Source organism: Geospiza fortis, unplaced genomic scaffold (genome assembly GCF_000277835.1).
Source record: "Geospiza fortis unplaced genomic scaffold, GeoFor_1.0 scaffold285, whole genome shotgun sequence".
NCBI lineage: Eukaryota > Metazoa > Chordata > Aves > Passeriformes > Thraupidae > Geospiza > Geospiza fortis.
The window spans coordinates 2,504,146-2,524,925 of record NW_005054403.1 but is presented as its reverse complement, the minus strand read 5'-3'; the positions used below and the strand labels follow the sequence as shown (position 1 = coordinate 2,524,925).

The window sequence follows — 20,780 nt, the reverse complement described above, 5'->3', positions numbered from 1 at the left end:
CAAATTTGTATTATTTTTCCTAAAGCATAAACGCAGAAGAAAACACAGCAGCAGAGCACTGTTCTCCTGGTAATCACAGAACAGGTCAAGTTGGAAGGAACCATAGTGGCTTGTCTGGTCCAGCCTGTTCAGGCAGGGTCATCCAGGAGCCCAGGGCACAGGTTTGCATGCAGACAGTCCTTGGATGACTCCACACCATCTCTGGGCAATCTGTTGCAGGGCTTAGTCACACACTGTGAAGAAGTTCTCCCTCAAACTCAGGAGGCACTCCTGAGCATCTGTCTTTGCCATTGCCTCTTGCCCTGTTGCTGGGCACCTCTGAGAAGAGCCTGGGCCCGTCCTCTGCCACCTCCCTGCAGGTTCTGACAGACATTGATGAGGTCTCCTCTCAGCCATCTCTTCTCAAGGCTGAAGAGGCCCAGCTCTCTCAGCCTGTTCTCGTTAGAGAGGTGCTCCAGTCCCTTAATCTTCTTTGCAGCCCTCCACTGGACCTGCTCCAGGGGCTCCTGGCATGGAAATTAGATGTCAGTGAAAAAAAGAGTAATGAAGAAAAGGGATTTTACAATTTGTGTCTCAAAACCTAATGAAATCTTCTAGTGGAAGTATTGCAGTGAAATTTGTGTGCATTTAGTTTTGTGTATTTCTGCAGTTGTTTTCAGAGGTGTTCTCTGGTGTTACAGAAGATTCTTTATGTTGAAACATGGTAATTAAGTGGTAGAGTTTCAATGTGCTCATGGAAAGGACAGAAGTCCTCACTAAAGGAAAAAAACAAAAAAAAAAAGGAAGGCAAGTAATATAAGAAGTTGATGTTCAAACAGCTTTTTTCTTCTTCCAGTCTTTTCTCTTGACCTCAAATGCACAATGAGAAAATAAAAGTGACTTTAACCAACTATTTTCAAAGTAAGGTTAAATACCTGGTCAATTTTGCTCACTCAAATTTTCATGAAGAGCTTTCAGCTAAAGGAATAAAGAGGGTTAATAATGGCCACATCTCCTTGCTGCTGTCACTCCCTTATGTGGAATCTATAATTTGGCAGATTATGCTTTTTACTTTTTTTGGATCTGAGTCTTGCTTAGTTTCTACAGTTTCCTGGGTCAATGGAAAAGTATTGAAGCATCCCAGTTTTGCCTCTTCCATGGCTGTGGAACTATTCTATGATACAGAAAGGTTGGAGTGTCTTGGGCTGAGGGAGTGACCAGGTTTCCAAGCCTCTGGACTATGAGATGTTACACAAAAGTCTGGCACTGCTGCTACACATGTGGTTTTCAGTGGCCCTTTCTGAACAGAAATATCTGGTAGTGCTGTACCTTGTGTTACCTTTGGGGTGAGTGCTGTGTGTTCTGAATACCTTACAAAATTCTGTTCATTATGGACTCAGTTACAGAGCTGTCTCCCTTCCTGAGGTGAGGGTGACTAAACTTAGTGTCTCAGTGTCCTAGTGGCAGTCCTGCAAGTGTGAAGAAGCAAGCACCTAATTCTCCTTTGAGAAAAGCATCAATATATGGTTACAGGTGTCTAAATGGGTAGGCTTGGAGATTGTCTGAGGTAAGTTACTTCAGTTTATAGTTCCACCTGAATTTCCATATGGGTGCCCCTCAAATACTGTTTCTTTTTTGGCCTCTTAGTTGTTGTGCAGGATGTATTTAAATTTTTTTGAGAATCCCAAAGGTCTTATTTTAACTAATTCTCATTTAACTCCAGAAGTTTCTAATAATACAGCACCCAAGTGTTCCATGAATGATTTAAAATTAGAAACATTCTGATTATTTCACAGTATATTTTGAAAACAAGTTTCCAGATGTCTGTAGAATTATGTGGCATGTACAGATTTGAAGAGGAATTCCTCCTCTGAACTGACACATTTTCAATCACTGGGTTCTTGGAAAGACTCCATCAATTTTATATCACTCTGCTTTTTGTGTATGAAATAAGACACCTTTGTTTTGTATTCACATTCTCATTTTAAATTTTACTTATTTTGTGGCAAGAATTGGATCAAGCAGGTAAAAGTCATATAGTATTCAGTACTCGGTACTGTTGTTCTGTCAGTCTCAAGCTAACCTGATTCAAATGCTGGCATTCTGCAAGTGCTTGTGGATGCAGGATTTGACTAGCTGTTTCCCCTGGTTTTAGGGTGTTTTGTAGCATATATGTAAATTCAGATTATGTGGGTCTTGTTGAGAATGTAGAGAAGAGAGGGAAAGATGGTTTTTCAACTATCCTTGTCTCTGAATGCAGCTTGCTTTCCATTATGTTGGAAGTTTGGATTCAACATTTTCTCTGTTTCTCTTTCACTTTCATTTTCTTAAAATACTCACAAAGTTAAATGTCTATGTTCTTAAAAATATTCTCTCAGTTCAGAGTTTGGGAAAACTTGTTAGTGGCTGAGAAATGTGTTCTGAGGTTTGTTCCATGTAATGTTATGTCAATGGTTTTAAATTACAGTTTGATACAAGGTGCACAATTCTCACATTTTGACAGTTCTGCTCTCAGACAGATACTGAAAGCAAAGAGAGCCTCAAAAAGTGGTGTGAAATGTTATCCTGTTAGTTTTTACCTGGTGGTGGGTTTTCTCTTTAATTACAGAGCACCCTAATCCCTTATATAAATAAGATGCATATGGGACTGATCTCAGCAAAGTACTTGGCTGATTAACTGCAGTCAGTCGCAGCTGGAAGCCAGTGTGTGTTAGAGTTTATCAAACCAAGGTGAAGTGAAATAGTTAACTTTAAGTCCTGCTTGCTTTTCTCAGACAAAACTTCCTAAATCATTGGGGAAATTACACATTTCAAATGAGCAGTTGAGATTACAAAATTTCACTCCCAGGATTTTTGCAGTTCATCTGTGGTTCCTCTAGAGCCACAGAGAAGTTAAACACTTCAGTTTGGAGCTGAGTGATCACTTCACTGGGCTCAGAATATAGGAAATCAGCTGTCCACTGCAAGTATGGAAATGATGAGAAAAGAAACTTCAATAGTTAAAAAGATTTTAGTGGATTAGAGGCTTTTGGGCAGAGGAGAAAGTAGGGGACTAAGATTAAGGAAAGTGGGATTAAATTCTAGGGTTATCTAAGGAACAAAGTGAAGTAGTGGAGTGTGGGATTAAGGGAGGGGGAAATTTGAAGCCTAATGAAGAAGGGAATATGGTAGATGATGTATGTGAGAAGCAGTCAGATGTGAAGAGATGCATTGGGGAGTGCAACTACAACTTAGTGAATAGACACATTTAAATTGGTATATTCTTGCAGTTATATTGACTAATTTATAATAGAAAACAGTAAAAATTTAAAGACAAGTAAAATAGATAATATTTTTGCATGTAGGCCAGTAAAACAACAAATTTTAGCAGAATGTAGTGGTGTCTTTTTCTTAACCCCTTCCTCAGAGTTGTCTGACTGAAATACACATTGCCAAACCATTCCTTCACAGTTCTAGATAGTTGTAATTGGCTCTGAAAGCGGTTTGTTATTGACAGAGGAACAGTTCTTTCCAGTTTGTGAAAATTAAATCTCTTTTATTAACAGTCTTATTTTTTTTCCATGGTAATCATGAATTTAAGTGAATAGTTTAAGAGCTTATGTTTTTTTATTAGTTAGCAGAGATGTGTATCAGTGTCTGTTGCTTTCAGAAGCCTGTTTCTATTATGGGCTCTTGATTTACATTCTATTTTCACCAATTTCTCAGAAAAAGGATCATTGATTTTAAAAAACAAGCTCTTGTTTAAGTGTATCTACAGTAGAAATAGGTCCCCTTAGCATTTGTTTTACTTTCCTGTTTAAAAATAAAAAAAACCAGAACAGCAGTAAGCCTTGTTTCATCTGAAGTACTTCCAAAAGCATGTAAGTCTCTTATCATGTTGCTAATGTGATACAAGAAGATACAAGAAGCCTTAGAGGCTTTTCTGCTACTCTGGAATTGCATGTAGTTTTTCTTGGGTAGGGTAACAATTTATTACAAGTGTAAACTGTAATTTTTTAAATGAAAACAATTCTGTTTAATGCAATAATGTATAGTGCATGCTCAAAACCAAGGATTTTATGTTTGTTGTCAGACATTTTATGGTCTAACATATTGATACCTGTAAGTTTGAGAACTCAAGCATGTACTTCTGATGTTTAGTATACACATTCATCAGTACACAGATTCTATACTATATGCTAATTCATGTTAATTGTACAAAACTTGTTTTAGAAAAATTACACCTGTCCCAAATGCACTTTGTTTTTTTTGTTGCATAAGGATCACAGAAAATATTTTTCTAGTGAGGGTTGTCAGTGAGAATATTTTTCTAGTGAGTAATATTGTAGTGTCGCTAAATATCATTGCAGCAGATAAATTTAACATGCTGTGCTTTGTTTCCTAAAATTTGAAACTGCAAGAGAAATCCTATGTACCAGGTAGATGCTTATAGACATAAACTTAACAAATCTCTGCACGTTTCTGAAGCAAATGCTATAGACACTAACTTATTTATTTCCTAGATAAATCAGATAAATATGATTCTAGAGATGTGGAGAGACTTCAGCAAGATGACAAATGGGTTGAAAACTACTTGATTTGGCGTCATGATGTTGTGGATGATACATTAAAGATGATTGATGAAAGCTTTCAGTGGAGGAAAGAATACACAGTTAATGGTAAGCTATGTTATACAGTGATTTTGAAGGTGTGTGTTGCTTTTCTCTTGAACTACCACTGATCTCTATATGTAGTTTCATTAAGTACCTCTTAAAGGTTTGCAAGTACCACGGAGAGCTGAGCAAGAACTTTCAAAAAATGGAAAAAAAGAGAAAAAGTATTTCTTTTTATGTTGACCAGTAGTGTCTCAGTTTTGTTGTGGTTCCATGTGTCCATTGAAAGGATGTTTAAGGGGAAGGAAGGAAGGAAGGCAGTTATCTCTTGCTTTGTCTCTTTGCATCATAGAGCTCTAAAAAAAAAAGCAAATAACAGAAAGCCTCACAACAAACAGGGCTGTCTTGTTCATTGTAATAGCACTGGTCTGGTACATTAAATAAAAGATCTCATTTTTGTGCTGTGTAAATATTTTGAAGGTGAACTCCATCTACAGGACTTCACTCTCTGAAGGATAGAGCATGGTGGGGAGGCTTCAGATATGAAAAAAATAAACATTTGCAGCATTTTTTTCTGTAGATTTTTTCAATTATTCTTACTTCATAAATAGATTCTACTCTGTAGCATGGGAACAAGATCTTGAGAAAATTTGAAATCTTTAGTATTTGCATTAGTTTAATAAAGGCCTTGGAAAGTGGCTTATAAAGATGCTTTTGGGGTTTTTTGCTAGACTTTTCCAATTTTAGTGACTTCTGTTAAGTTCAATGTGATTATTAATATGATTACTTGATTACTGAAATAATATTTTGTTTGGTTTTGCAGACTTATCAGAATCTGTCCTTCCAAAATGGTTATTTGAAATCGGTGCTCTCTTTCTGCATGGATATGATAAAGAGGGCTATAAGTTATGTAAGTTATACAAAATAGACTATTTTCAGCCTTTGGTCATTGATTTGTTTCGAGCATTTTATCATCTTGAAAAATTAGCATTTTAAGAACAGACATAGATATATATTGGCTACTGTTTTTACTTAAAAAGGTAATTGAGTTATAAAGTTTTTATTTATTATAGAATCCACAGAGTTGGAAGGGACCCAGCAGGGTGATGGAGTCCAGCTCCTGACCCTGCACAGGGCAGCCTCAGAATCACACCATGGGCCTGACACTGACAGGCTTGGTGATGTGACCATTGTCTTAAACAAGAATATAATAGTTTAATGTATGTTCTGTGTTTGAATAGGGGTTTCTCTTAGTCTTGAAATACAGTCTAGCTAACATGCTGTATTTAAAAACATTTGTTTCTTTACATGAAACAAGTTGCTTTTTACTTTAGTTTTGCAGCTGGAAGTAAAAGACATGGAGAAGAAATCTGGTTTTTACTACAGCTTTCCAAGTTTCAGGGATAAGAATATTGAGCATATCTAAAGTTATTTTCAGGCCTGTATAACTTAGATACTGTAAAGCCAGTAAAAATGGAAGCTACTCTTCACATTACTGCCCTGAATATTAATTTTCTTACTTCTTGTATAATCACTAACTTGGATTCAGACATTTTTATCAAGTCTTTACTTTGAATTATGCTGGTGGGTTTTGGTTTGTTTTTCATATAAACTCAAATCTCTATATGACTTAGTTTCTTTTATTCCAGAAGAATATATGCTAGGCTTTCATTTCTACAGTGGTGTTCACATCCTGGAATTTAAAATTTTATTTTAGAAAGATCTGTTGCTTTTTATATAATTCTTAATGCACGTATAAGTAGTTTTTCAAAACACATCAACTGCAGTGCTGTAGGAAACCTAAGAAGAGAAGGAAACATTAATTTTACAGCCATACTTACAATATGTGGTGAACATAGTATTGTCTGAAGACCATGTGATTTAATTTTAAATTATGAAATACTAATCTAGGTAAATAGTCTTTAAATACAGAAAAAGTGCTTTTCCACTTTATTGTTTCTTCTGAGGTATAATTCGTTGTATTTTCAATTTCTAAAAAATTATAGTACAAAAAGTGAGAAATGTGGGGTGTGTGAAGAAGTGTGCAGTTGTTTTTCTGGCTGTTCAGTAGTCACAAAATCAGGACAAATATAAAGTACAAACTCACATGTTAATACATTTCAGTGTATCCTCTGTAGTTATTTGGTTGATGTTTTCTGTTTGCTTGGATCTTTCCTTCAACTTTTGTGTATGTTTTTGTTCAAGTTTGGTTCAAAGTGAAGCATCATACAAGAGATCCTAAACAGCAACTTGACAAAAAGAAACTGGTGGCTTTTTGGTTAGAACATTATGCCAAGAGAGATCATGGAAAGCCCTTGACAGTGGTATTTGACATGGCTGAAACTGGAATCAGTCACATAGTAAGTATTGTCGCTGTCTTGTCTTGATTGCTTTTGGAATTATGTAACCTGTGTTACAAGAAAAAAGGAAGTCACTGTGCAGTCATTGGCACATAAATAACTTAACAGTCATTGAGATAAGTGATATGGTAGAGCTTTTTCCCATGATGTGAGCAGTTTCCAAAATCTTTTGTTACATATTAAATTTTGTCTTCTACAACACGCTGAAAACTTGCTTTTAGTTTAGTGGCTGAGCTAGTTTAGATTGCACGGTTGAGATCTTGCCTATCCATAGATATTTATAGATTTAATCTAGCAACTAAAAATCTCACAGATTGTCTATAGGTTAAAAAATAAAATGTATTTCTATAGAATAATTACATTTTTCTTATCAAGTGCTATGCTGTCCTGTTATTACAGGAATGACTGGAACTTGTATCTTTGTGCTTTTTTTTGTGGTGGTATGGCAAGAATTAAAGTAAGCAATAAACCCCATCCCCAAACCCAACTCCAGAAGGTCGTCTAGATCTGGCATAGGCAAGATTATTAATGTTGCATTGGGACCTTGCAGCTGTGCAGTACAGGGCCACCAGCTTATGGGGAGGTAATTTGACAAATAAATATGGTATGATTGTTTTGCAAGGTTGGTGCTCCTACCTGTACAGGGAGAGCTGTCTGTTCATGCTCCTAAAGATAATACTGGAACCACAGTTTTACATAGCAGGAGTAAAGGATTGTAATAATTTCCTTGATGTGAAAGACTGATTTGATTTAGGTTTTATGGATTATATCCTGAAGCAGCTTACATATTTGAGACTCCCAGAGACAAAATCTCAGCAAGTGCTGTCTGTAACTGTCCCATTGTACAGTCTTGCTTTGTAGTTAGTATGTTTATCACAGAACAGGAATATTTTAAAAGGCTATTTGTAACCATGTGGAGTAATTGATGAATCTGTCACAAAACTAAAACAACGTGAATCTCTTGAGTTCTCTTCCAGAGCATGCCTCATTCGTTTGTTCTGTTGCTATGGACATATACTATATCACTTTTATCACTGATATGCAGGAGATAATTCTGATAGCTCATGGCTTGTTGCACCAGTTTAGGTAACTAGAATAGATGCAGTTATTGAATAGTCTGTGAAATCTGCACTTTTAATTCCAGACTTTTCATCAAAATAATGGATCTATCTCTCTGCTATCTGATAGTGCTGCTTTTGGATAGGCAGCAGAATAGAGAGCAGCATCGTGATTAATGGAGATTCTAATCTATCATTGCAGCATCGTGATTAATGGAGATTCTAATCATTCTAATCTATCATTGTGTTTGTTCTGTTAAATGAACGATATTGCATTTGGTACAAGCAATAGACACTTGAGATAAATGCTTCTATTAGAGGCCTCCTTCTGCCTGTAGAGATGTCAAGTTAGTTTCTAGTTTCTGAAGCCACTTAAAAAGCTTTCAGGTTGTGGGTGGTCCCTTTACACAGTGTTATTTTTTGGCGGGCTTTTTTCACTCTGTCCACAAATGTTTTGGTAGTGTGCTTACATCACCCTAGGAGCTCCTTCCCCATTGTTACTGGCTGAGGCTTTGGATCCTCAGCCAGAAATGCTCTGTACTGTTTCTGAAAGTACTAGTAGTGGTCATTTCTGTTTAAAGGACTGGGAAGAGTACTCATGGCAAGCTTCCCACCTGAGTACCTTATTGTGGCAAGGTATCTCTTACTTTATTTCTATACCTGTTTCATAAAAACACTTCCTTGCCGTTTACTGTGTAATACAGTTCCATTATACCTGGATTTTGCGAAGGAGACTGACTGTACTATTTCTGTACAGTTGCTCATTGGATAGAAGCATCCTGAAAATGGGTGGTATAGAAGCAGCTCTTTTGAGCACTGTCTCTGCTCACAGTTTCTCTGCATGCTACCAACTAATACTAAACCTAAAAATTCTCTTCAAAGGAAACTTATTTTTTTTCCTTTGGAAGTATAATACTGAGTGCAGTAGTATATTGAACAGTATGTAGGATAATTACTGAAGGGAAATTTCAGTATATTGAGTACTCTTCCATCTGTCAAGCTTCTCTGGTGCTAAAGGTTTCTTTCTCCTGTATTTTTCCTGCACAACTTAAGTCCTGTTGAAACTCTGCAGCAGTTCAGTTCTCTTAGTTATTGCAGTGATCAGAGGTCTATTGACTTGTTTCCCTTATTATAAGGGGAAGTTGACCACAATCTTGCAGCAGTTTAATGGAGGAAAAAGCCTTGCGATGTGTTTTGAGGTTATTTGTAGTGTATATAAAATTTGATCATAGTTGACTACAATATATCTATCTTGTGCTTTTCATTAAATGCCTTAGCTAAGCCTGCACTTCGGCTTGCTTTGTGTTTATGCTGTGATTTTTTTTTAAACTTTTTTTTTTAGGACTTGGATTTTGTCCGGTTTATTGTCAACTGTTTTACAGATTATTACCCAAACTTCCTCAGTAAGTATTGGTTATTAAATATTAAGCATTGTAGAGTGGTGTAACAAGAGCATTTAATAATATGATAGAAGATGGGGAACATAAGGAGTTTTTTCATGTCCTTTCTGGGGTAACTTCATGGAACATTATTGTTACGATGTTAGGATATTCATGTCCTAAAATCAGTACAACTTTGTTTTGTGAATAAACTTTACTTTCATCAAAAATCAACTGTCTTTTTGTGAAGTAATGATGTTTATTACTAAGTAATAGTTCGTACTATGTTTATACCTGGTAAGAGCTATTATAAGCTCATAATAGAAAAGAATTGACCTGTTTTCCTTTGCTTGTTACTTGTGTAGAACCTGTACAAACTTTGATAGTTTGTATCTTTTAGGAGTCTTGAGTGGCCCTAGAAATTTATGGGGGGCAATGGTTTATTCTGAATATGAAAGTGGTGTGTTCTGAAAATTATTTATTCTGAAAAGGCATTTTTGTGTGCACACTTCAAAAACTCTGCATACTTGCCTGCTAGTTTTCTGATGCACAGGCAAACACTGCATAGTTTATGCTAGGTCATCTTAAATATGTTGTAAATTTTAGGTGAAAATGGCTGTGAATGTTGAACTTCCATACAGCAACTGCTTTAACTCTGAATATTAAATTTTGGCTTGCTGATCAAAATTCAAAGCTTTGATCAAATATCAAACTTAAAGGCAAGTGCAACGTTGTTTTTTGTACTTTGACATTCAAGAGAAAAAAAATTGGGACACCTAAGTGTTTTCTAACCTCTATGGCTAAATAAAGAATATTTGGAAAAAATAGATATACAAGACTTATTTGTTTTTTTGTAAAGTAAGGGGCGCTGAATAGATTTGTTAAACTTTCTTCTTTTCAGTAGCTGGTTTTCTAGATCAGGTTGAGATCTTGCCTTTCTTTGCCTTATTTGTGAGATGAGTTATTAGTAACAAAATGTCAGAAAAGTAATGTCCCAGGAAGTACATAAACAATGTATAACTTGGAATTTTAGAAACGTTAGCTGTCTGTTTGGAAACCAGGTAATAAATAGCAACTAGTTCATACAAAATTGCTTTTACAGGGAGGTAAACATGAAGGTTTGTAAAAGTGAAGATTTACTTTTTACATGAACATTATTGCTGCACTTGCTGTTAAATAGAGAAATAACCTAGCACTTGGTATTCAGATTTTTTTTTCTTTTCAGCAAAGATAGTAATATTTGAAATGCCATGGATAATGAACGGTAAGTTGGATTTTTTTGGTTTTTTTTTCTTTTCAGATTGTGATAACTTTTAAAATTTAACAGCATAAATAAGAAGCATTGTTCTACTCTGTGTAGATACAGATGAATAATGGAGTTTGTTAAACATGCATCTTTAAATATTTCAGTTTAAAGGTTTCATTCTTTCAATTTTTCCTTCTGTTATTGTATTTTGGATCATATTTTACATGAAGTCTGTATTCATCCTGTTGTTTTCAAAGGTTAGGAGACCTTGATAAATAATCTATCCTTGAATGCTGCTAACTAGAATCCTTTCAGCAATCCTGTCATTAGCAGTGACGGTGACTTATAACCAGCTCAAAACTACAATACACAGTTTAGGATAGATGCCTGACACTGGCTGCTGATGTGGTTACATTTGTTCTGATATAGATACTTTAATAATTAGCTGTAACTATAATGTACAGGATAAATACACTATTCCTCTGTTGTTGCCATATGAATACATATTTTTATGTTGGCCTTATATTTTTCCTGCATATTCATGTTTTACTGTCACTGAAATAACAGTGGTCTTTGTAAATGCTTCATAAATCTAAACAAATATCCTTTAAATCAGCCAGACATTTCAGCAAGAAAGGGTGTATACATCTTTCCCAACCTCCCTAATTCAGATTTGGAAACACAATTGGTTTTACCTGCTCAGTACTTCAAGGGCTAAATTCTAAGACAGCAGAATTGTCAGTTATTCAGAGACTCCTTCCATTTTCTCTGTAAATAATACCTTTTTTCCCTTGCATTGCTCATTCCAATTATAATAGATAATAACCTGCTTTAAGAGCAGGTTTTGCAATATTTTGAGGGATGTAACTCACTTGTGTTATGTAAGATCTACCAATACACTGAAAAAAACCTACAAAAACAAAATAACAAAATTGCTTTCCTGTTAACTCATGTATACCTTTTGTTTTGTTTGGTGTTTTGTTTTTTAAAGCTGCTTTTAAAATCGTGAAGGGTTGGCTTGGCCCAGATGCAATAAGCATGTTAAAGTTCACAAACAAGAATGACGTGCAGGAATACATCAGTGGAGAGTATCTGCCACCTCACATGGGTGGAACTGTAAGTATGAAATGTCATGTTTCTGTTGTGATAGACTGAGACACCTATATTCCATATGTGGGATTGAGGGTTGGCTCTTCACAGAGGAGAAATTTCTTGAAATGGTTTTGCCAATGATAATTTCAAAATCACAATAATGTAAAATAGGTGAACTTCATGAGAATTTGATATCTACATTCTTAAGTACTGCTACTATTTTTTCTGAATTACTCATCCCGTTATAAGTCACTGAAAACCACTTAGTTTTTCAGGCCTTCAAGAAAAATTATCTAAGTGTCATTGTACTTTTTTTGCTCTCTGGTGAATTAGAGATGGTGTGTGTTTATGAAACAAGTTCTTTGAACAGAAAGTAGGTTTCATTGTCCTCTGAGACTTCTAGTCCAGCTCCAGAGCTATGATTCATTAAAGACAGTTATATTGTAGCTATTTTTCCTTTGCTGTCTCTAGGGCTGCATTTTAAGACATGGCTATAGAAGTTTCTTTTCGAAGAGTATAGTAGAGCTCCAAAGTGGTACAAGCAGCATCAGTTTAACAGAACCAGAATCCAGTTCTAGTGCAATCTAAAGAGTGGAACAGCACAAGCATCTTGCACAACAGGTTTCACTTTTCACAAGGCTAGTAGATCAGTATTGCATAACCTTTAAAATAAAATAGCAGAAAAATTATTCTTTAAAATATTAATAGGCAATTTCTGGTAGTAGAATAAGCCCACTTCAGGGGAGTTACTTTTCATGGTTCTTTTTTCAGCTTTTATTTTCTGAAGTACTTTTGGCGTTATGGCAGCAACCATGTGGAGAAAAGGAGGGTTGTGTTTCAGCAATAGTAGGGGAGGCCATGTTCCTTTGTATATGAATTCAGGGCAGTGTTATTGTGGCCAGGACATAAGAAACTTGTTTGGGGAACATAAATAATGTTACTTTGATTTTCATTTGACTGAGATTAGAAGCCTTTAAAAAGTGCATGTGGCTCTTGAAGAAAAGATACCCTTTTTCTTTGTGGAGAATTGCTGCCCCAGCTTCCAGTCTCACATAGGGACTTCCTCATTTGGAAGAAAGCTGGAATTATTGCACAGCAGGAGTGGGCATTGAGGGAAGGGCTGATGATGTCTGAAGTGGCTTCAGTAAGGGATTGAATGTTGTTTAGCAGTGGTTCTGGGCCTGCCTCCTGTGGTATTGTGCTATTGTTGCAATAGAGGGACAAGTTATTTTCCTCATTAAAACTGAGTATCTCCTACCTGCTTTTTAGACTATCTTGCCTAATAGTTCATTATGTCTTTAAAGAAAAAACTTGTGGTTTTGCTAAATACCCTCCTGAAGCATCTGATGGAACACACAGAGTTATTTGTAATCCTACCTTGGGCCTGAAAGGTCTGATTGCTAATTAGTGATTGTTGATCAAGCTGGCTCCATGTTGCCCATGTGAGAGCATTAACAAGTTTCAGAATCATGGGGGCAGCTTATCCACATCATCTGCCTGGGGTAAAAAGTTGCAGTGGCAGAAATAAAGTAATAGAATAGTAGTAAACTTGTCTGACAAGAACTCCAGGGGTTTTAACAATTTCAGCAAAGCAGTTTTATCTCTGCATATTAAGAGCCCTATATTTTGAACCAGCACATGCTTTGTCCAACTACTGAGTTTCACTTGATGGGTGTTTTGAGCTGTTAACCTCAGAACTGTCAGAATTTGGAAGAATTGTTAGCAAATACCAAGACTCCAAAATTGTGCTCTGAATTTTTCTTCCCAAGATTTTTTCAGTGTATGCAGTAAAGCAGGTTCTTTGCATCTCTGATAGCAGGGAGTTTTTCACTGACCAGACAACAGACAACTTAATGCCCTTTCTCAGAATTTAACTTTTCTTGATGTGATTAACTTTGGCTTCTCTTGAGGCAGCTAGCTAGAGTACAATTCACCATTATGAGTATTGTCAAGCCTGGCTTTTTAAAATACTGTATCTGACTTGCAGAAATTGATTCCTTCCATTTTTCTCTCAAGTGTTTGGTTTTGTTTGTGTGCCAGGTTTGGTTTTTTTTTTTTGCCCCCTTCTGATTTTCTCTCTGTCATCTTTGATTTCCACGCATTTTGTTACAGATCTTTATACTTACCATGAGCCTAATGCCAGTGAAGGGCACAGCATATCTGCATCCTTTGCTGTGTCCCCTACCAGGCTTCACTTTTGAAGAGCCAGATCTTGTCTGATGGATGCAACTAGTGGAGCAGATCATTTGACAGGCTAATTTGGGGTGATAACTAGATTCCACTGCACTTATGTTCTTTGTATTTCAGAAGAATATTTAGAGACTAGTTCTGGAAGTAACAAAAAAAAATCCATAGAATTAATAGTGTTGAACTTGGGAGTCAGTGATTACTTTGCTTAACTAAGGGAAGCGTCTGTTGGAAGCCTCCAACTTCAATGTCTCAATGAAGTTATCTTTAAGCATGTTTTAAGTCTGTCTCAAGGTCACTCAAAAGATGAATCAGAAACTTTCCACAGCTTTAAAATCCTTTGATTGACTGTCAGTCAGCTGTGGAAGAGGAATATTACATGCTTTATTTTAGACAACTAGTGGGCAAAGGTGTCTCCAGAGTACCAAAAGCATTAAAACTAATTATGGAAAATAGAAACTTGGGTTTTGCAAGACTTTGGAATAGGAATTGGGTCTAAGTTCCATTCAAGTCCTCATCAGTCTGTTGGCTGTGGCTGTTACCATATTGCTACACATCACATATGTGGCTTTGAGTTGTTCTTGTCCATAGCGCACAGAGGTCATTTACTTTATAGCAGGTTTATTTTGGTAGAGCTTGTCAAAATTGCCCAGGCCAGATCTAGGAGCAAGCTGATGCTAGCCAGCCTGGAAAATTAGGGTTAGGTGCTCAAGAGCCACTTGGTAATATTTTTCATTTAGTAATAAATGTATCCTAACTCAGTGTTTTCTGGCTTTCCTGTCTGTTGTAGCACACATTCTGCCATTTCCAGCTGTTGGAACAGTCCAGTTCTTAAGGCATACATATTTCTGACTGAGCAGGGAGATTTGTCTCTTCAGTAATATTTTCTGCAAGACTGAAGTACATACCGTGTACACTTTGATACAAGACATGAACACACAGTAGGGTTTTGATATGTTGTTTTGCCCAGTCTTTCTCTGTCAGAAAATGGATTTAACAAGGATGAATTGATTGCGATTCTCTCTACTGGTGCCAATATTGAACAATGTGTGCAACTGCTGTGCTCTTCACCTGGGTATCTAAATTGATAGCCCACAGGTTTTCTTGGAATTACCTTAGATAGATCAGTGGCCTGAAGTTAAATCATGCCAAAGCTTGCATATGACTTCATGGCCACTGTGTGCATGTCATCTTAGAATATATCACTACTATGATTAAGACACCTCTACAAAAAGAGCCAAAAATAGTAGCATGTATTCTCTAGATCTGCTATAAAAAAGAGCCGTAAGTTTATAGAATGGATGTATCGGGCATTGAATAAGTGTCTTGTTTACTTGGCTGAGGTTTTCACCCTGTTAGTAGATATGCCCATGTCACTGAAACGTAGGCACTGTGATAGGAAGTGTGGGACTTGGAACAGAATCTCATCAGTGGGACAACTCAGCTCTTGAAGCTATCAAGCTGCATGGATTAACAAGGCCAAGTAATATGTGCAGCAGAATTAATTTCCCTCTATTAAGGTCACTTTGTTACATGCCCTTCATCCAATGCTGGGAGGGAATGACAAGGCTTTGTTGGTTTGGGTAAGGGGAAGCTGGATATTTCTGTCAAATGTGGGATGTCAGTATTCTGTAAGACTACTGTGAGATTTCTTGTGGACTGGAGTCTTCTTTTAATAGTAATTTAGTCTAACTGATACCTAAAACTTGTCCTTCTGGTCCTTAATAGGATATTGTTTGAGCGAGGGAATACCTGTTTCATTCACCTAGAGGTCTTTGACTGTTGCTGCAAAGGAGTAGATGAGATTTAGACCTTGATTATAGATGAGCAGGAAGTATACTTTTGAAACACCTTTTTTGTAACTCCCTGCTGAGGGAGGCATCATTTATGAAGCAGGGCCATTGCTCCATTTTGCCTCACAGGAGTCAAAGCTGTGTTATTTTTCTCCACTGGAGAAGCTGACAGACTATATCAGTTTACTTAATGCTTAAAACTGCTTGAAAATGCAGTAGGAACAGAGATCCCTGTTCAAACACTGCCTCTAACATTAAATGTAATTAAAAAAATCTGGAGAATATTAAGAAAATTTCCAGTTGGCAAAAATTGTTTTTTTCTGATCTTCCAATGGAAAAGGTACCTTTGTTGTAGAATCATTGAGGACTTAAGTATTCTGCTGCTGCATTACTCAGATGTCTTAAATATGATCTTTAAACAGATTTGGCATTCCAAAGATTAGAGGTCTGAATTGCAGAATATGCTAGAGGTCTGCACACATTATATGAAACTTAAGGGATTATTTGGGGTTGTTTTGGGCTTTATTTCTTTTTTTTAAAGTGGCCATTGTGAAACTAACATGCAAGGAACTACTCATGTTTTTCATCACTTTTGAAATATTTTCAGAAGTAGCTGTCATAACTTTTAAACCACATTTTTGAGAACTAAGACAAGAACTTCAGCAATTAGACTCTGAATGCTGATCCTTGATAGACCAGCTTCTGTAGTTCTGCTGTGAATATAAATACAAGTTACAGTTTACTGGCTTTGTTGGATGACTGTATTTATTTGTCTATTGATGATAAAATAGAAATTCTTAGTGTCAGCTTTCTGCAGGGGTGCAACTTGAAATGGATAAATGAAACATAAAAGTAATGTGAAACAAGAAACAAAGACAATATTTCCATTTAAAAAACCCTAGAGAAGGCACTTCTAATCCTCTTGAATAACCCGTCTTTTATAAATCCTTATCTTCCAGGATTCTTTCAAGTACAGTTATCCTCCATTGGTTGATGATGATTTTCAAACTCCTTTATGTGAAAATGGGCCCATTACAAGTGAAGATGAGCATGAAAGTAAAGAAGAGATAGATGCAGACACCAAGGAGACTGGGGAGCTGAATGAAACACAAAACCTTAATCAGAAAAAGGTATCTAAGTGAAGATTTAGGCACAGTGGGACAAGGGGCATACAATTTTGATTACTTGTCTTTGTGCTGTATGTTTTTAACAGTTTTTCTGTCTTCTAATTTAGCAAAAGAACACAGGAAAACTGAAAAATTATAGTTGCAGTTTCAACCTTGACTCTTGGTCTGTTAAGACAAGTTTCATGCTTCAGAATGCATAAAATGTGCACCAAGTATTTAGTCTGTCTCTTGGAATATAGTGAGTTGTACAGCAAAAAGAAAAAGGTTTCTGTGTTTTGTTTTCAAAGGTTGTCTTTCTGGTAGGTTTCTTTTTAATCTTGGGATATTTAGTGGTGATCATTTTGAAATAGATCTAGTTTTCTCTGATGCTTATATCAGTATGTACATGAAAAAATGTTGTTAAATATTTATGCACTATTGGATGTTACTTTGTTTTCTTAAATTATTGATAAAATCTCAACATATACATTTTTTCATTTATTCTCAGGAGAAATTGTATTCCTACTCCATCAATCATGTTTTGCAACATAATCTTCCTGCAGTGTTGTTTATCCAGAAATAAAGGCATTGTTTTGCCCAAGTTTATATGAAGTGATATTTAGGAATATGCAGTAATATTAACTGGGGATATTGCTCTTGAAAATAGTAGAAAAAATTTGAAATTCAGTACTTTATTACCATAATTAATTTTGGAATATTACTTGCAAAACTTCTGTTTAGTGGAGTAGAATACAGTTTCATTTACCATTACAGATTTGTCAGAAGAATTTGAAATGTGCAGCTCATTAAGTAGTCCAGCTGTTATTTGCAACTCGGCCAGCTTTAAAAAAAAAGATAATTTCACTGACCTTAAGGTCAAAAGGAAGCATTACATAACCATGGTTAGACTCAGTAGCTTGTTTTCCTTGAGGCACATTTTAGAAGCTATGATTCTCACATACAGAAACATGGAGAATTTCTCCTCTGTGTGTAAGTTGCCTTTTGTGCTTAATAAGGCTCAGTGTTTGCTGGCTTTTAATTTGCTTGGGTGACTTAGCTTTCCACTTAAGGTATTTTAGGTTTTTTACTTTTTTTACTCTTGAAATACCATAAAGCATATAATTCCCTTTTATTCAGTGTGACCAAGGTGCTACTCAATCTTTTTCAGTACAGGGAAACATGAGGGATAGACTTGGTTAGTAAGTGCCTGTCCTGTAGGTGCTTCCACTTTTGTGTTCTACAGTAATATTTTTTCTGGTAGGTTTATGTCAAACAAAGCCTAACATATAACTAGTGCAGTGTATTTACACACTAACATTTTTCTACCACTTTTATATAATTATTAAGAAAGTTCCTGTGTGGGATCTCTTTATATGGCCTATTTCGTATAAAGTTTTGTATTCCTTTCATTCCCATACTTCAAACTTGCATGAACTGAGTTCTCTTCATGTCTTTTCTCCGTATTAAGAGTGGAATAAAAAAGGAGACTAAGCAAACTCTTCAGTCAGCTGATCTGGAATCATGATATCACTAATTCTTTCAGTCTTCTGTACCCCCCCCAAGCACCTGCCCTGTTTTGCATGTATTTTCCTAATGCTGTAGAAGAAAACCCTCAGAACCTAAGATGTACCTGCAGCTTTGAAAACACCAATTCAATCAGCATTATTTCTTTTATGTTCTGCAATACTTCGGAGTTTCATCTAAGAGCAATGAAGATCTGTTTAGCTACCCTGCAATGCAATGAAGTGTGGAATTGGCACTGTGTTTTCTGTTACAGTGGTACAGTGACTGTATTGTTTTAATCTGTTTTAATTTCAATTTGCAGTGGATGAATAATACCAGTGCTCTCTAATCTTTGATGTGCTATAACTTAGTGTGTCTGGAGTGTTCAAAAACAGACTTGGCCAGCAGGAAAATATGTGGGGGAAAAAACAAAGCAGAAGTTTTGTTTCACACACATTTAATGTTTTATGTAATTTCTATTGTAAATCATTTTATTCAGTGGACTTCAAGCACCTTCAGGGAATGAATATATATAAGGCTTGGTCTATAATATGTAAACTGTTGAAATAAGCCTCATCATATTCTTTGAAATGCCTGCATGATTCTGTAAGATGTAATCCAGGTTTCTAGTTAATCATTATAACTATCATTTTTACTCAGATGAATTCTATAGAACAAATTTCCAAATCAGAGGAAACTGACAAAACAGAGGTCAAATCAAAAAATGCAAAGAAAGCATTAACCACTTTTAAAGGACCTTTATTACATATCAGGTAATAATACTTTTCTTAAATTTTCTTTTTACAGTGTTCCTTGGACACTTGAGTACTGAACTAGTTGGTTTTCAAAATAAACTTTTTTCAGACTGTTAAAAGAAAACAAATTATAAACAACTATTTAAGATGGATTTTTACAAAGCTCAAAGAGGAGTTTTTCTGGTTTTACAAGTTTTCAGTGAATCTTGTGGTGTCACCAAAGATTTGTATACTTTTTGTACAAATAGGTGTATATTCCATAGAATTTTAGAAGTGTTTTATTTATATTGAGAAACCATCTGACTAAGTTAAGCCTGTCCTTATCTGTACTGAGAGCAGTGGTTTGACATGTTTTGATTTCATTGGCTCAAGGAAAACCAATGTTTTTTCAAGACAGTTTTCACTGTCAAATCTTGCTTGAATTCTTTTGGCTTACGATAGTATAAATGTCTACAGTAATAATTTCCACCAGTTAAACTTGATTAATGGGTCCAATTTATTTTGTGTGGAAAGGGCTCTATAATGACATATCTACTCAGAAGGTTTTGTCATCCAAGATGCAACATCTTGCAATTATTTTTATCACTAAACCAAAATAAAGAAATCAATTAGCCAATATCACTTTTTCTTTTCACTGCCTTTTAGGTTAAGATGCTTGTTTAGAATTTGATTTAGATGTTAACTTTTATTTTCACTTTCAGTTTGCTATTAGGTGAATGAAGAAAATATCTAATTTTTAGGTAATTTCTTAGCTAACTTTTTAAGTGCTGTAATGAATTAGTTTTGGAATGAATTTTAATAATGACATGCTCATTAGCATAAATACATTTTATATGTGTAAATTTTTCCTAATTTTGAAATGAAGAACCTCCTCTGTATAGCCCTAGTTTCTTGTATGGCAAGGCAAACGTGTAGACTGCAGAATTGTGATTATAAAAGAACGTTGAACATTTTCTATGACAATCACAAATGCTAGATGCGTATTCCAACCACTTTTTAATTAAAAAAAGAAAGGAGCACAAATCATAAGCAGACAAGAAAAAAAATCCAAACAAGCAGAAGCACCCCCAGAAACTTCCTTTTTTTCTGTTAAAATACTTCAAGCTGTCATTGAATAGAAGTAACTTACATGGACTGCAACACATGTAAGAGTATAGTCAAGTATAGAGGTGTTAATACTTGCAGCTTGCTGTCATGGAAAATAAAATACTGGTGTCTCCATTGTTCTTGCTGTTTGTTTTGTTTTTTAAGTAAAATCCTGAGTGCAGCTGTTGCTCTGGACATTTTACTGGAGCTGACTGAACCAATAATATATGGTACCATTCATTACCAGTTGTAGGCACCTATCAGAGACCATAAGCTCTGCCACCCTGGTTAACTTGCACCCTTGCTCATCTCCCAGCATTACCCTGTGAAGGGAGCAGCCTGGAGCCTGAGCACACAGCTGAGGCACTGCAGCTCTGGCACCAGAAAATCGTGGACCAGAACTGGGTCCTCGTGCTCTTTTGTTTCTTGTATTTTTAGTCATGCTTATGAGTCAGCTGTCTCCCTCATTTAGACCACAATTGTGTTTGCCTTGTATACCTTACAATGAAAGGCTGCCTCTGACTTTCCTCCTCAATAAATGAATTTGTTTGGTCAGACAAAAAGCAGCAGTTTCCTTGTACTGTCTGGTGGAGAAGCAGCTTGTGGTGTGTTGTAGTACAAGAATTTCTAGTACAAGCTGGTTA

At 35.9% G+C, this 20,780-nt stretch overlaps 1 protein-coding gene across 1 annotated transcript in view; it reads left to right on the top strand.

Annotated features, from left to right (window-relative positions):
- MOSPD2 (motile sperm domain containing 2) overlaps window positions 1-20,780 on the top strand; it is a 32,520-nt gene that overhangs the window by 4,501 nt on the left and 7,239 nt on the right. Inside the window, exons 2-9 of the mRNA XM_005426168.2 lie at window positions 4,482-4,637; window positions 5,395-5,481; window positions 6,777-6,931; window positions 9,332-9,392; window positions 10,594-10,632; window positions 11,606-11,730; window positions 16,646-16,816; window positions 18,956-19,068. Coding sequence (XP_005426225.1) covers window positions 4,592-4,637; window positions 5,395-5,481; window positions 6,777-6,931; window positions 9,332-9,392; window positions 10,594-10,632; window positions 11,606-11,730; window positions 16,646-16,816; window positions 18,956-19,068 — 797 coding nt within the window. The 5' untranslated portion in view covers window positions 4,482-4,591. The remainder of the gene's footprint in view (window positions 1-4,481; window positions 4,638-5,394; window positions 5,482-6,776; window positions 6,932-9,331; window positions 9,393-10,593; window positions 10,633-11,605; window positions 11,731-16,645; window positions 16,817-18,955; window positions 19,069-20,780) is intronic.